This window comes from Hemicordylus capensis, chromosome 3, assembly GCF_027244095.1.
Source record: "Hemicordylus capensis ecotype Gifberg chromosome 3, rHemCap1.1.pri, whole genome shotgun sequence".
In the NCBI taxonomy this organism is placed as follows: domain Eukaryota; kingdom Metazoa; phylum Chordata; class Lepidosauria; order Squamata; family Cordylidae; genus Hemicordylus; species Hemicordylus capensis.
The window spans coordinates 220,759,471-220,774,238 of record NC_069659.1 but is presented as its reverse complement, the minus strand read 5'-3'; the positions used below and the strand labels follow the sequence as shown (position 1 = coordinate 220,774,238).

Below are 14,768 nucleotides of genomic sequence, written 5' to 3'. Positions count from 1 at the left end.
GATGCTTTTCTGAACCCCAGCCTTTTCGAGGAAAGGAAGTGGGGAGTCTTCTAAAAGTTCCGAATTGGCAAAATAAAACAACATCAACAACAACCCCCATGGTGCGCACACGGCACAACAATCAAAGTTCTGGCTGGGGATGTTTTTGGGTGCTGCTGCTTCTTCACCACCACCCGCCGCCCCTTGCTGTTCACACGGCTCGCTGTTGCTTCCTCCTGCGCACAAACGCACATTAGCAGAGAGCTGAGCTTTGTGTTCAGTAACCTGAAAGCTTCTAATTTCAGTGTCTTGTTTATGCAGCTCCCATGAAAACATCTGGCGATGAGCCTTACATAATATACCCCTGTTTTGTGTGAGCTAGAGAGGAGGGAGAGTCAGAGGATTTTTATTAATTTACTCGTTTCTGTTTTGAAGTAATAACATCTCTTTGTACTGGTTTTTTTAAAAAAAACAACAACAACAACCCACCCACCTCCACCATCCGCCTCTAAACTTATTATTCATCTCTCTTCTGCGCCTTTAAATGCCATCCAGATGCTGAAATCGTGTGCAAAATTACAAATCGAAGGTGAGAGTCCCTCCAACCTAGGGAAGCCATTCTTTCAGCATCCCTGAGCAGGGGGGTAGAGGGGCAGGTGCCGTGGAGGGAGAAGGAGATCCGCCTCGATCAAATCTTTGCTCTAGAGGTACAGGGCAAAGACAAAAATTTGTTGCGGGGGGGTGTCTCGACGCTCTGTTTTCAGCTCTATACTCCCGCGGCGGTGCAAAGGGAAAGCTTGAGTAACTCCTCACAATCTGGGGGAGGCACTTTTGCCGGGAGAGATGGGTTATATGAGGTTTGGCTGGGACGGGAGGGGGTTCAGTGAAATGAGGGAGAACTCCTCAGATGCTGGGGGGGGGAGGCGGGATCTGCACCCCTGCTCTTTGCAGCTGGCTCTGAAGTCCGAAATGGGGAGTGCGCCCAGGGCAGCAGAAAGAAAGCTTGGCCACCCCGCCCTCCCTTGGGGGTGAATGGCGGGGGAAGCCTTAGTTTTACCAAACCAAGCATCAGGGCAGAATCTGCCCCTTTCCCGAAAAGAGAATATTTGGAAGGATCCGCAGTGCTGTTTGGCCTGCTCTCCTGCTTGGCTGAAAGGACTTCGGTGGCGAGGGTGGTGTGGAGAAGAAGGGCGAGTTGACCATCAGCCACCGCCAAGGGGATGCAAAGGCAATCGCCCTCCGCCTTTCCTCCTAGCCACTCTGGCCACCTCCCCCCGCCCCCTTCCCAATGGTTGTCCCTGCTGTTCCCCCGCCCTCCGCGCGGGAAGCCACCTTTCCTCTTTGATTAAACCTGCTGGGAGGTTGCTGTTTTGAGTGGGGGGTTTATAGCCCCAATCCCACCCCGGTCGCTTTGCCTCACTGCATTTCCGCTCGCTCGGGGGCTTCCATGGTCGCCTCCTCCCCTTTAAAAAAAACAACCCTTGGGAAAGATAGATCTTCCTTTCCCTGTTATTCTCTGGCCACTTCTGGGGAGTATTCGCGTTGCACCCCTGAGCCACATTTGGTCCCCCTTCTTGCTGATCGCTTTTCCACGCTGTGTGAAAAGGTGACCGCAGCAGAGGCTGCTCTATTACAATTATTTTGAAACAAGGACGCCTGCCAGGTTTCCCCCTTGGCACCTACCACTCCTGCCTCTACCAAAGTTCCGTTTAAAGAACCCAACACGTTCTCTGCGGCTTCCCACCGTCTCCTCTATCCCTTCCCTTCTCGCGATGCAACCTTCTCCTGGCTTGAGTCTCTCCAGCCCTTCCAAGCCCCTCAGGGGTGGGCTGTGTGTGTGTGTGTGTGTGTGTGTGTGTGTGTGTGTGTGTGTGTGTGTGTGTGAGAGAGAGAGAGAGAGGGAGCGTTAGTTTTCAAAGCCACCGATGAGAGCTGATCTGACTCCAGGACAGACCCTTCTTCTCCACCTCTTCATTCTCTGCCCCGCCCCGCACACACACCAGCTAACTTGAAAGTGGCACCTGTCCCTCATGCCCTCCTGGACTGAGGACCACACTTGGCTGGGCAGGAGAAGGTTAAATCTCCAAAGTTTTCCCTATGGAGAGGTTTGGAGATGGAACATTAGATTTGCCTATGTATCCACTGAAGCAACGGGACCGCGATCTCCGCGCAAACAGGTCTAAGGTACAGAATGGCTTTGCTGGAGAAGAAGCGACTGCATTTGCAAGCACCACCTCCAGAGAGAGAGGGAGAGGTCCTCTCTGCGATTCAGCCTCGACGATTCACAGCCTTATTTCGTCCCTAACTTTGCAATGAGGGGCATTCAGACAGCTTTTATAAGGAGGGGGGCTCTCCCCATCCTCTCGCTCTCTGGAGTTCAGCTCTCTCTCCCTCGCACCCACCCCCACCTTCCCGTCTATATCAGGATTATTATTGCGCTTTAATGAGACACGATTCTCTCCTCTCTCTCTCTCTCTTATTAATTGATTATTTGCAATTATCCCCCCCACAGCGGCCCCGCTCTACACACACACACACGCTTCCTTCTCTTACCAATGTGGATGATGGAGTCCGCTCGCACCGAAACGCACTGAAATATCCACGGGAAAAACCAAAGCATCAATACTTCCATTTCCAACCTCTCGTACAGCACATCAGCCCGGATTTAGGGTGGAAAGCCACAGAGACGGAGGGAAGGGAGACGGCGGGATTGGCGGGGAGCGAGAAAAGAGACCCAGATGTTCTTTTTAAAAAGAAGAAAGAATAATGATTGGTTTTTTAAAAATAAAATAAAATAAAATAAAAATACCCAACCTCTCCAAGCCTTAAGTAATTCCAAGCTTGGGCTTTGAGAAGAGAGCAGGAAAGAGAGAAGATTAAAAAAAAATAAAAATCCCAACCACCAGCCGGCAATGGAGCGACTGCAAAATCAGGCTGAGGTTTCAAAATGTGTATGTCGAGAATGGATAGATCCCGGCTTGGTAGGAGGCGACAGCGATGGCAGCAGCGGCAGCAGCAGAAGGCAGCGAGCCCTAGACTTCAGCAGTAGCTCTTGAACACTCCGTGTGTGTGTGTGTGTGCGCGTATGTGCGCGCGCGCCTGTGAGTGTGTGCGCGCCTCTCTGAGCTCCAGCAAACAGCAAACTGCGGAGGCCCCCCTCCAACCCGAGCCTCCCCCACCGCCACCGAAGACCACGTGATTGCAGAGCCTCACTACTCAATATAGTCTGGGCGAAAAGGCAACCGAGAGGAGATGGAGAAGCAGCTCCGCTAGCGGGGGGGGAGAGAAGCAAGCGGAGAGTGCGGCGGCCACATCTAACACACACACACACACACACACACAGACAGACACAGGGAGGAGCGGCGGCGGCGGCGGCCCGGAAGGAAGAGTTGCGGGGCTTGGATCAAGAATTGGGGAAAGGCTGGGGGGGAAAGCGATCTGGGGTCTCAGGAGTGGGAGGGGGCGAGGAGGCTGGCTGGAAGGCACATTGCCGGGTGGGAAGGGCTGGGTTGCCAGGGGATCGCTGCCAGATCAAGAGGAAGGCACGGGAAGAAGCACAGCTTAGGGCCAAGGGCTGAGGAGGAGGAGGAGGAGGAAGAGGAAGAGCCCTCTCAAGATGTTACGTGGAGATGCTGCTGCGAGGCTCCCGGAGGAGACAGAGCGGAGGACAAGAGACTTCCCGGCAGCATCCTGAGATGCTGAGCCGCGGCTCTCGGCGAGACTGGCTCGCATTGGCAAGTTTGCCTCTTCACTCGCTGAAGCTGGTCTGAACTCCGAGGGGCTGAGACGAAAGGCCGCCGCCGCCGCCTCCTCCTCCTCCTCTCCCTCCGTCCCTCTGGCGTTTGAAAAGGGAGCTGGATCAGACGTGGGCTTCCAGCGGGACGCGTCCTACCACACCCCGGGGGGAAGCAGGCTCGGGGCGCTGATGCCGCCAAGGAGTAGTGGGCCGAGCGGCTCCTCTCCACGAAGAGAAGGACCTGGGCGCCTCCAGTCTCAGTTGCTGCTGCTGCCGCCGCCGCCGCCAGTGGTCCAGGTCCCGCTCCATCCCTTTCGAAGGGCGAAAGTGCGAGGGGAAAGTTAGAAACTGGGAGGACTGAAGTGCCTGAAAAAGCCGAGCCTCTTCCTTGTTAAATCTAGTCCACCTTTCGGTTTAGATGCAAAATTCTCCCTCTATAAGCTTCACCTGTAGTCCTTGCTTACCCTATTTATTTTTTGCTGTAAGCATGAATTCTTTTCATTACGATCTTCTACTCAGCCGGAATCATTATTTCGTCAAGACCCGGGAAGCAGCAACCTCCGTGTCCTCCTCATTCAGACAGCTCTGGCTGGCTCCCATTCTTGACATTTCCTTCCCGATACTTGTCACCGGGCGAAAGCAGCCGCAAGATTGACAATCGGGCTTGTTTGATGTGGTGAAGGTGAAATCGGGGAGCATTAAAGTCCTCCCCTCCCCCCACGCACAAAGGTTTCCCTTTCTAATCCTAGATTCTGGATTTGCACAAAATACAATACAATACAATACACATGTAAACCTTTCACTCCTGGGCTGGGGAGAGTCCTACGTGAAAGGTTGCTTGGTGTTTTGCTTATAAAAAAAAAAGTCTTCAATGAAATCTCATGCCTAAATTGGACATGCTTAGACTCAGAAGACCGATTCATCCCCTTAAAACAAACACATCAGTGATTGCAGGCATTCGAACGTGAGAAGCCTTTAAATATGCCACAAGGATCCAGAGGAAAACAAATTCATTCAGGAGCTGGAGAGACGTAATTAAAACCACTGCCAGGAAAAATGAGTGGAGGAGCAGGATGTTAACCAGATTATTAAGTGGCTCTGAGGCTGGCTTAGCAAGAGCGGGCTGCAGTGTCAGCTTTTGGGTAGCAGGAGGCAGGACCAGCAAGGCTTGGAGGTCAATCGGTTCTGCAAGTGCAAAGCTTAGCAAAAGAGCACCCGAAGCTTTTCAATGGCTCACCCTGGGATCCGTAGCCAGGCGGCATCACCCTGCTGCTGCTGCTGCTGCTGCTGGGCAGGCCCCAAGCCAGAGCAGTTGTGGAGGAGTAGAACACTGGGACGGGCACTGTGAGTCAATGCAGAGCAGCAAGATCCTCAATCTGATTAATCGGATATGTGGAGGGCTATTGTTCCTTATGAACAACATTTGTGAACATAACGTTTCACTTGTATATCAGTGAAAAGCGTGTGCCAAGGGCCTGAGGGCCTGTCAGCATTGTTCCCTCGAAGGTGTGCACACATGCGCTCACTCACAAGCTTTCTGATGTCCACTCAGTTAATTTGAGATCCCGCTCAGGTTGAAGAAGGAATGCCCCACTCTGAATGCACAGGTGCACACACTGCCTTGAGACTGCTGCCCGGAACATAACTCATTCAGCACAGAGATGAAAAAATTTAGAGGGACCATGGCCTGTCAGTTATCCCAGTGCCTTTGAAATCACTGGATAGATAATTGGATGGTGAGAGTCATGAGGGGTGCAGATCCCCCCAAAAAAACCCTTAATAATGGATATCTCCAGGGGTGTGGTGGAGGGGGGGACATGCAGGGACAGAGCACTGGTACTTCTCAGCTTCTCTGGCTGTTGGAGTGCACCTGCACTTCTGAATTTGCAACTATGTCACTGCTTATCTCCCCCACCACCACCCAAGTGTCTTTCTTCCCCCAAACAGGTTAATGGAGGAGTTGCTCCTCATGCTTTCCCTCTGTCTGCACCCCTGAGGGTCACTTCACCCATTTGTTGAGATGGGCAGCTGAGAATGTAACATGGAAACAGAGAGTGCGGAGCGGCTATAGCTTGCTGGCAGGTGTCTGGTAGCCAGCCTGGATTTCCAGCCATGGATTGCATGGGATGGCTCTCGAAGGACATTTATTTCTTATGAGAAAACTGCCTGCACATCTCCCCTTTATATACCTGACCTGTGAGTAAAAGGGCTAGAGATTTGGGCAAAGTTAAATGTTTTGTAGTCTGTTGCTTTCCATGTGCGTAACTCTTATCAGTTGAAATAAATGGGAATTAATTGTTTGTGTTTGGCTTGTAAACACCCCCCCCACCGGCTTTTAAAATGTCAAAGCCAAATGTCAATGGCAGCACCAGAAAAAAATATCAGGGGGGCACAGAAGGGGCAAGATGCATTTCAGTAAGCTTTGTCCCACCTTATTCCTCTTTCAGAAACCTAGCAGAATATTTAACAATGCTCTCTTTCTAAACACATTTTATGTCTTTAGTAAGCCCTGTTGCTTTTGAGGTAGTTACAAGTCATCTCTACACCCCAATTCTGTCACCAGCAGGCAGAAGTGAGCCTATAGGGAGCTTTACAGAGATAGATGGCCCAACGATAAAGAAAAACACTCTGAAGATCAGAAAAACACTCTGAAGCTGTGCAAAGCTGTGTTTCCCCCCCCTTGAAGTGACCTCAGGGGTCCAGCATGGGTGGGGCTGGCAGGTTGGGGGCACGGCAGGTTGCGGGGACTGGCTACTTGTTAGTAGGGGTGATTCCCTCCCTCTGGTGCTACCTATGCTGATTGATGAAAGAAGGAGTTTGGGATCCTTTAACCCCTCCGTCCTTACAGCTTCCCCTTCCTAATGGCTAGGGCCTTGCTGACAGCAGGGTCTGACCCTCAGAGAAGGTCTCCACAGACCTTAACAGGGGTCCCTCCACTTAACCAGGACTCTGTCTACTTCCCCTTTGGATTGATTCTCTCAGCTGCAACTTCCTAAATGTATTGGATGCTAGCCAAGAGCCATTGCCTTTCATGCAGCCGCTGCTAATTAGGCAAAGAGGCACCTTTTAATACGGTAGCTGTCTTGTACTGAGGAAGAGGGCAGCAACTGTCTCTGTTCATCTCAACACAGTGGTTTTCCAGTGGTTGTTTGCTGGTATCTCCCTTGTGCCTTTTTAAGGACTATGCCCTTTGGGGGCAGAGACCCCTTTGGGGCATTCTTTGTACTATGTAAACTGCTTTGTGAACACTTTCATTGGGGGAAAACACAAATATCCTTGGTATTTTTTTAAAATAGTATTTTTAAAAAGAGTGACATGAATTCAGAGGTGCCATTTCAGATCTCTGTGTGTGGGTGAGAGGGACTTCTGGCCATGGCTATCGCCTTGCAATGCCAAGAGAACCCCTAACTGTGTGCCCTTGTTCCTTCAGAAGGAGTATAACTCCATCTAGAACAGATTGAAGTGAACTTCTACTCTTTGATTGGTTCTCCTACTGTCTGCCAATACCTCTGTCTTATTTGGATTAAGCATCCTTTGAACTGCCCACAACCCATCATCTTCTCCAACTACAGGTTCAGCATATCCACTGACTTCCTGGGATCTGATGGCAAAGTGAGGGAGAGCTGAGTGTGTATATTGACAACACTCCAGCCCAAATCTCCAGATCTGTTTTAGTTACTATGATTGTTTCTGGTGTGTGTGTGTGTATAAAAATAGACTATTAAAAATCAGTATATATTAAAAATAAATCACTGTCTAACCATCCTTACTTACAGACTTTGGTTTTACACATGCAATTTCCTACAAATCAATGAGAAAGCATTAGGCACCATACTCAGTATTTCATGTAATAAAAACATTTAATCCAGGTAATTGGGTCTTGGGACAAAGATCAATACAAAGTTTCCTTATGTTGACAACTTTAGCAACTAAAAATTAATTCTAATTTATGTTTGCTTCAAATTAGTATGCATGTACTGACTGAGGTGACAAAGGAAGATTCGGTACCCAACTATTCTCTCTCTTTACAGAAATAAAGGGATCATACTGAGTGGCAGGTGTGTGTTTCTAAATACAGTCTACTGCAAAAAAAACCTCAAACCAAACCAAAACCAAACCCCATGAAGAGCTGGAGCAGTCTATCTCACATGCCACTGTCTCTTCCTATTTGTGCTCTATTCAGGGGTGAAAGCTAGGGATACAGTCAGGTTAAGATTAATTGACATAAGGGTTAGAGTGCTTTTCAGTATTTCTACTTTCAGGGAGAACTGTTTATAGCAACACATAGAGAGAGAGTGTCTGCTTACATGCAGATGGTCCAGGTTCAATCCCTGCCCTCTGTAGGTAGGGCTGGGAAAGACTCCAATCTGAAACCTAAGAGAATCTGCTACAGTCAGTATAGACAATACTGAGCAAGATGGACCAATCGTCTGTCTTGGTATAAGGCTGCTTCCTCGGTTCCTATGTAATATGTCTGCTAAGGAACTCCAAAATGCCAGGGAACTGCTGTGCATTGCAGATGATTCTGGGGGACATTCTAGTGTGTGCACTGAGGACACACAGTTGGCACTCACCATTGCTGCATGTGAACTGCGAGTGTGCTTCAAAATACAGCAGCTACAATTGCAGGGGAAGCCTGGTCATAGGTGGGCAAGCTGTCTGAGAGGGAAGGCTGTCCACGATATCTGACCTTCTGACTGAAGAATCCCTATCCAGTGTCCAGAGAAATCTCTGGGTTCTGCGGAGCACAGTTTGAAAACCAGTGTGATAAGTGATAAGCTTTTAAAGTCTCCTCCCCCCACAATCGGGGTGACTATCTAATGAGGCCCAGTGGGCATCTTGCCCTGCTCCCATGGCTTGTACCCAGCTGCCGCTCCCAATGTTAAAAACCCCCACACATCCTTGCATGCTCAGTACCTTCTGAGCACACAGGGTGGGATTTTACCTTGAATTGCACCCAGAAATGGATTAGCAGCCAGCAGAACTGATGCAACACAAAGTCACATGATCCCAATATCATCATAGCCCCGCCTGTCACAGTCCCTATTCACAGAAGCAACTCCGACTCTCAGAGTCAGACACAGCCCTGGATCATGACACTGTACTGGAAACTGAGCGGGTCTCAGGCCTGGAGTCTCCTGAGGAAGTTCCATCAATCCTGGGTTTTCTGGGGCAGCTCCTCCAGAACCTGAGCCCACTACAGAGCCAGCCTCTCTCACACCCCAATATCTACATGCCAGCACCAACAACAAGCCTGGCTGGAGCAGACAGAGTAAAGGAGGAGTACCAGACTCCAAAAGGCGGCCCCTTTAAAGCTTCCATTCTCCAGGTAGGGAAGTGGAGCCCAGGAGGGGTAGGCCGGGCCCAGGTACTTAAGGGCTCAGTCTGTCTCTGACTGAACTTGAGTTAAAATGGTTCTCTTGGAGCTCTCCAAGGTCCTGTGGACTTGCCTCACCTTGTGGGCAACCAGGTCAAGACCAATATCTGGTGCTTGTCAACATTCTAGTAATGTGTCCAAGCCTAGGTCCAGCAGGATGTGAAGAAGTGAGGCAGGCTAGGAACATGAGCTCTTTAGGGGAGTTGCTGAACTAGTTCAGAACTGGCAATGGCAGGCATGTGTGTCTTGCAGGGGTTCTGTCCATTCCTGGATTTTTAGGGCAGCCCTCCTCTTGAGTTGACCTCCCCCTCCCCCTGAGTGGACCCATTGGGAGTGTGGCCCTAAACCCAGCCCTGATTCAGTATCATCTCTGCTCCTGGGGGCAATGGAGGGGGCTAAAGGGAAGCAGCTGGAAGTCTACTGCAGGCACCATGTCCTCAGTGCTTTAGGGCTCCTCCAATGGAGCAGCTACGCTCTAATGCAGGGTTTCTCAACGTGTGGGTCCCCAGATGTTATTGGACTTCAACTCCCATAATCCCCAGCCCCAGTGGCCTTTGGTTAGGAATTATGGGAGTTGAAGTCTAATTATATCTGGGGACCCACACATTGAGAATCCCTGCTCTAATGGATCTGTGGGACTGTCATTGGGTCAGGGATCTAGGCCAGGATCAGCTCCCCCTCTTCCTCTAATTCAGTCTGTGGATGAACCCCAACTCAAATGACATTCCACATTAGTTGCAGTCTCCAAACAGTCTTCAAGGGCAGTCCCATGCAGAGCATATTACAGTATTAAATCAAGATGTAGTTAAGACATGCATGACCATGCTACAGACTCTGACTTGGCTTTTCAGGGAGCAACATGTTTGCTCAGACACAGACTTTGATCTCAGATTATGTATCCCCCCCCCTTACCTGCTTGTTTGCTTGCTCCCCACCTCATCTACCCTCTTGCCTCCAGATTTCTAGCCCTGACAAAGTCCAGTGCAAATGGAACAGGTCACAGCAGTCCTCCATTCATTACTGAGAGTCAAAGAACACTCGCCTTGTCCTGTGGTTATACACAAATTCAACATGCTGAGCCAATCCATTCGCCTGCCTTTTGCATAGTAAGAGTAGTTCAACTCACCATGATATCCCATCACCATTGTGTAGGGGAGAAGTCACTCTAATGTGTTATTACATAAGGCCATTCGAACTGGTGTATAAATGGAACACCAGTGTATCCTTGCAAACACATTTCAGAATAGCAATATTCATGCATCAGCCTTTCTGCAGATTTGGCCTTGGAGTGTGAGGTGCCATTAGCATAGTTCCACTCCCCGCAAAACCGCCACAGAAATTTCGAGCTTACCTCCCAGGAGACACCGTTGTCCAAATTTCCATTTCCAGAATAAACGTGAAATGAGAAGTTCCACCTGTGTCGAATGGGCTTTGCTACTGTACAAGGCAGGTCGTCTGCAAAATTCATAGCAATTACATTTCCTGAATGTCTTGGAAAAAAATGAGCTGAAGGGGTTTAACCTGTGGAGATGTGAAAGTCAATCAGCAGCGCCACTTACCACCTGAACCAGTTCAGACACACTGTCTGTGTGTGTGTGTGTGTATTAGCCAGAAGCAGTTCCAAACAATGTAGCTAATGCTGCCAACTGCAACTGTAGACATTTTATTCTAAGGCATTAGTTCCCAAACCTCGGCCACATCTGCATTACAAGCATATTTCCATTTTTTCCCCCAGTCATGCGTTCTCCCAATGAATTCTGGGCATTGTTAGAAAAGAAGATGCTGGCAATCCTCTGTTAAAAAATCCAGCCCTCACCACCGAAAAACAACGCTCAGGGTTTTCTGGGGAAAAGAAATTACTGTTAAATCATTTTATATCTGGATAGTGTATATACACTTTTTTGTATTGAGTAGCCATATTCCAGTTCATTTAGACTTCACACACCACCACATTTTCTTAATTTTAAAAAGATGCTTGTGTTTGAGTTCTAGGGTCCCCCCACCAATGATTTAATTATATCCAATAACTGGAAAAGTTTAACCCTCTCTCGTTACAACTCCCACCCCCTGCCTTCTCACCCCCAAATCTCCCTTGCTCATAGCCTATATGTATTTGGAGAAGGAGAGGAGATGGAAGGGGGAAGAGAATGGAACAGTTGTCTCATGATTTCCACATTGTTTTTTCTTACAGCTATCATTTGGGAGGACTTGTGAAAGGCTTCTGAATTAAAACACAGCTATTGTCATCTACAAGATCTCCACCCCACCCCACCCCAAGGCAAGTCTTTTAACCATCAAGAGGTGGAGCAGTGGGACATGCATTGCATTCCGAATGATAATCACAGTCCTGTACTCAGTTGACTCATGCAAGCAAGGCAAGCAGCACGACAGTGCAATTCTGTTCTGGAGATCTATGCACAGATTTGATATCTGTGCCATGTGGTGCCTGTCTGAAAGTTTTCTCCAGCTTCTTCAAATGTCCTTAGGTCCATAACTACTGCCTCATCTTGCCACCCTCTGAAACTGGCTATATAGCAACAAAACTCTATATGCAAACATGAGGAGAACCATACATACATACAACAAAAGGTTTCTTTGAAATTGACACCACAGCTTGCACTGCTGAAGAGCTCAGCTTTCTTTTTAACATTTTAAAATGGGTTGCCTCTTCAGCATCTGGTGGAAAGAAAACTTAACCTTTTCAGTATTTTCTTTTATTATTTTCTCTGTGGGCTCTGGGATTGCTTGAAAGCATATCAGAATCATTGGTGATCCCCAGACCACAATGATAATAATAATAATTAATATGTCAAAGGGATTTTCTGTCACACATATATGTTCTTCAGTTGATGAGTATAGTTCTAGTCAAGTGTTACAGTAAACTCCATTGTACAGTAAACTCCATTGTACATTGTACAGAAGCACCAGAAGGGGGGTGGAGTTCTACCCCCAGCACCCTACTCACCCCTGTATCTTACAATTCACTGTCCCAGCAGCTTTTGTATGAAGAGGTAAACTGTAACTTTGATGGCAGGTGTTTCAGTGATTTCCCAGTCACTCCTAGCTACCCGTCACGGAAGTGACTGCCACCATGGTTAGAATGTTTCTTTCCTCACACAAATGCTGCTGTAATGGTGAGTGTCAAGATGGAGGGGGTGACACATCAGGGCGGGACTTAAAACCTGCTTTTGGTGCTTCTAACCTGTATAGTTGAGTTTGCTGTAATACCTGAACAGGGCTTATAGCATCTGCAGTGCTCAGGAAATTCACTAGTCTACTTGTCTGTGATGAGTGAAAATGATGCCCGATGTGTGAAAAAAATCCTGACGAAATATGTACCAACATAGCTCAAGGAGCAATATTTTTGTCTGGCTGGTGAACTGAGCCAATGTTTCTTTACCCCTGAGTATCTGCATATATGAATGAGCCATCACAGATCAAATAGGGATGTGCGGTGCGGTTCAGATCCGAACTGGTTCGTTCCGAACTGGTTCGGATTCGGTGGTTCGATCCCGGACCGAATCGGGCCCTTTTGGGACCGATCCGGACCAAGTCCGAGCCGGTTTGGATCCGAACCGTTTCAGATTTTCCGAACCGGTTCGGGTGTGCCAGAGGCTTCTATGGACTGTTTTCAGTGTATCTGAGAAGTGTGTCCTCCATTTTGTGGCTCATTCCTGAAACTTTTGCTCCTGGCATCCATTTTGTGATGCTATTTTCAGGCATTGTATTGGCTGCACTATTGATCCTTTGATTGGCCAGAATGAGTCCTTTGGTCTGGTAGGCTGCTTGGCTGTTGCACTGTTGAGAGCTGGCACCCTGTTGGCCGTGGGGGGAGTGCAAAGGTGAGGGCTCCCAAAGGAGGGAATTTCAAACCTATATAAACCCAAGCCTCTTGCCTAGAAACTTCTCTTGGCTGCAGTTGTGGGATCATCTCTGAGACCTTGCTCTTTTGCTGCTGGTGTCTGCTGTGAGTCCCTGACTGTGTCATATTAGTGTGTGTCTGTCTCTCCGCTCTCTCTGTGTGTTGTTGTGTGCCACCTTCTTTTGTCCATCCTCTCTCTGTCTGTCTGTCTGTCTGTCCAAAGTTACCTTCTTTACTTTTCCATCAACTTTTCCCAGCTTTTCCTGTTGTTTTTTCTTCTGTGTTATCCCCACCCTCCCTTTACCCTTTCTCTCTCTCACTCATTCCTCCCAAAGTTTTGGCTTCCCCTACCCCACCCCACCCCACCCATCTGCATTGCTCTCAATCATTGCTGTTTTGTGCCTTGCCTGTTTGTTTTTGTTCAACTTTTTGATTTTCATTCAATTTGATTGTTTATTGCTTCTGTGTTAATTTATATATTTGCTGCTGTGGTTGGTTTGATTGTTAATTAATAATTTGTACCATTGCCTGTGTTGTTTTTTGTTGCTGGCTGCCTGAGTTCTGCTGCTGCTGCCTGTTAAGTCTTGCCTTCCTTTGATTTTTCTTGTGAAAACTCCTTCTGGTTCTGGTTTTGCCCACTCTCCCAGTCCCCTTCCTCCCTGCTGCTGGTGGTTTTTGTTGCCCCCCCCCCCCCGAGACTTTCTGCCCAGTTTGGTCCCAGGTTTTCTTTTTTGGACTTTTTTGCATATTGATTGGTTTGGTTTGATTCATTGATTGTTCCCCTCTGTGTGGCCCTGCTCCTAGCTTCCCCCCTCCCTCCCATCCAGAAACCCACTCCCCCCACTGCCACCTCCCCTCCTGCCCTGCCCCCTCCCATCCAGATTGTTCACCCCATCCTCGCTGGTGCTGCTGCCTGTTGAGTCCTGCCTTCCTTTGGATTTTGTTGTGAAATTAGCTTCTTTTGGTTCTGGTTTTGCTGTGTGTGTCCCACTCCCTTCCTCCCTGCTGGTTGTTGTTGGTTCCTCCCCCCCCCCCCGAGACTTTCTGCCCAGTTTGGTCCCAGGTTTTCTTTTTTGGACTTTTTTGCATATTGATTGGTTTGGTTTGATTCATTGATTGTTCCCCTCTGTGTGGCCCTGCTCCTAGCTTCCCCCCTCCCTCCCATCCAGAAACCCACTCCCCCCACCGCCACCTCCCCTCCTGCCCTGCCCCCTCCCATCCAGATTCTGCCCCCTTGACACACACTAATTCCCCCCAAAACACACCCTGCCCTCTGGTCTCTCCCCCTCTTGCCCCCTGACTCCCTGCTACATACCCCAGACCCCCTGAAACACACCCCACCCACCCCCAAACACCCTCTGGTCTCTCCCCCTCTTGCCCCCCCTGACTCCCTGCTACATACCCCAGACCCCCTGAAACACACTCCACCCCCCAAACACCCTCTGGTCTCTCCCCCTTGCCCCCCTGACTCCCTGCTACATACCCCAGACCCCCTGAAACACACCCCACCCCCCCAAACACCCTCTGGTCTCTCCCCCTCTTGCCCCCCCTGACTCCCTGCTACATACCCCAGACCCCCTGAAACACACCCCACCCCCCCAAACACCCTCTGGTCTCTCCCCCTCTTGCCCCCCGACTCCCTGCTATATACCCCAGACCCCCTGAAACACCCCCCCAACACCCTCTGGTCTCTCCTCTTGGGACCGCTGCTGCTGCTGTCCTCCCACACCCGAATCCCCCCTCCCTGCTGCTACATTACAGCTCCCCGGGCTGCTCTTCCTCTCTTCTTCCTCTCTCTCTCTCTTTCTCTCTCC

At 49.3% G+C, this 14,768-nt stretch overlaps 1 protein-coding gene and 1 long non-coding RNA gene across 11 annotated transcripts in view; one reads left to right on the top strand and one right to left on the bottom strand.

Annotated features, from left to right (window-relative positions):
• Positions 1-3,155, bottom strand: part of GRID1 (glutamate ionotropic receptor delta type subunit 1) — a 1,034,570-nt gene extending 1,031,415 nt beyond the window's left edge. For 4 of the 10 annotated variants that reach the window (XM_053305287.1, XM_053305289.1, XM_053305291.1 and 1 more), the window contains exon 1: positions 2,533-3,153. In XM_053305287.1, the coding sequence (XP_053161262.1) occupies positions 2,533-2,611 (79 nt within the window). In that variant the 5' untranslated portion in view covers positions 2,612-3,153. Of the gene's footprint in view, positions 1-2,532 lie in introns of all 10 variants that reach the window. The other 6 variants (XR_008318672.1, XM_053305300.1, XM_053305301.1 and 3 more) reach the window with 4 other exon arrangements.
• Positions 646-6,015, top strand: LOC128349262 (uncharacterized). Its single transcript, XR_008318674.1, has 2 exons — positions 646-686; positions 5,663-6,015. It is a non-coding gene; the product is annotated as an uncharacterized LOC128349262 (long non-coding RNA).
• The last annotated feature ends 8,753 nt before the right edge of the window (positions 6,016-14,768 follow it).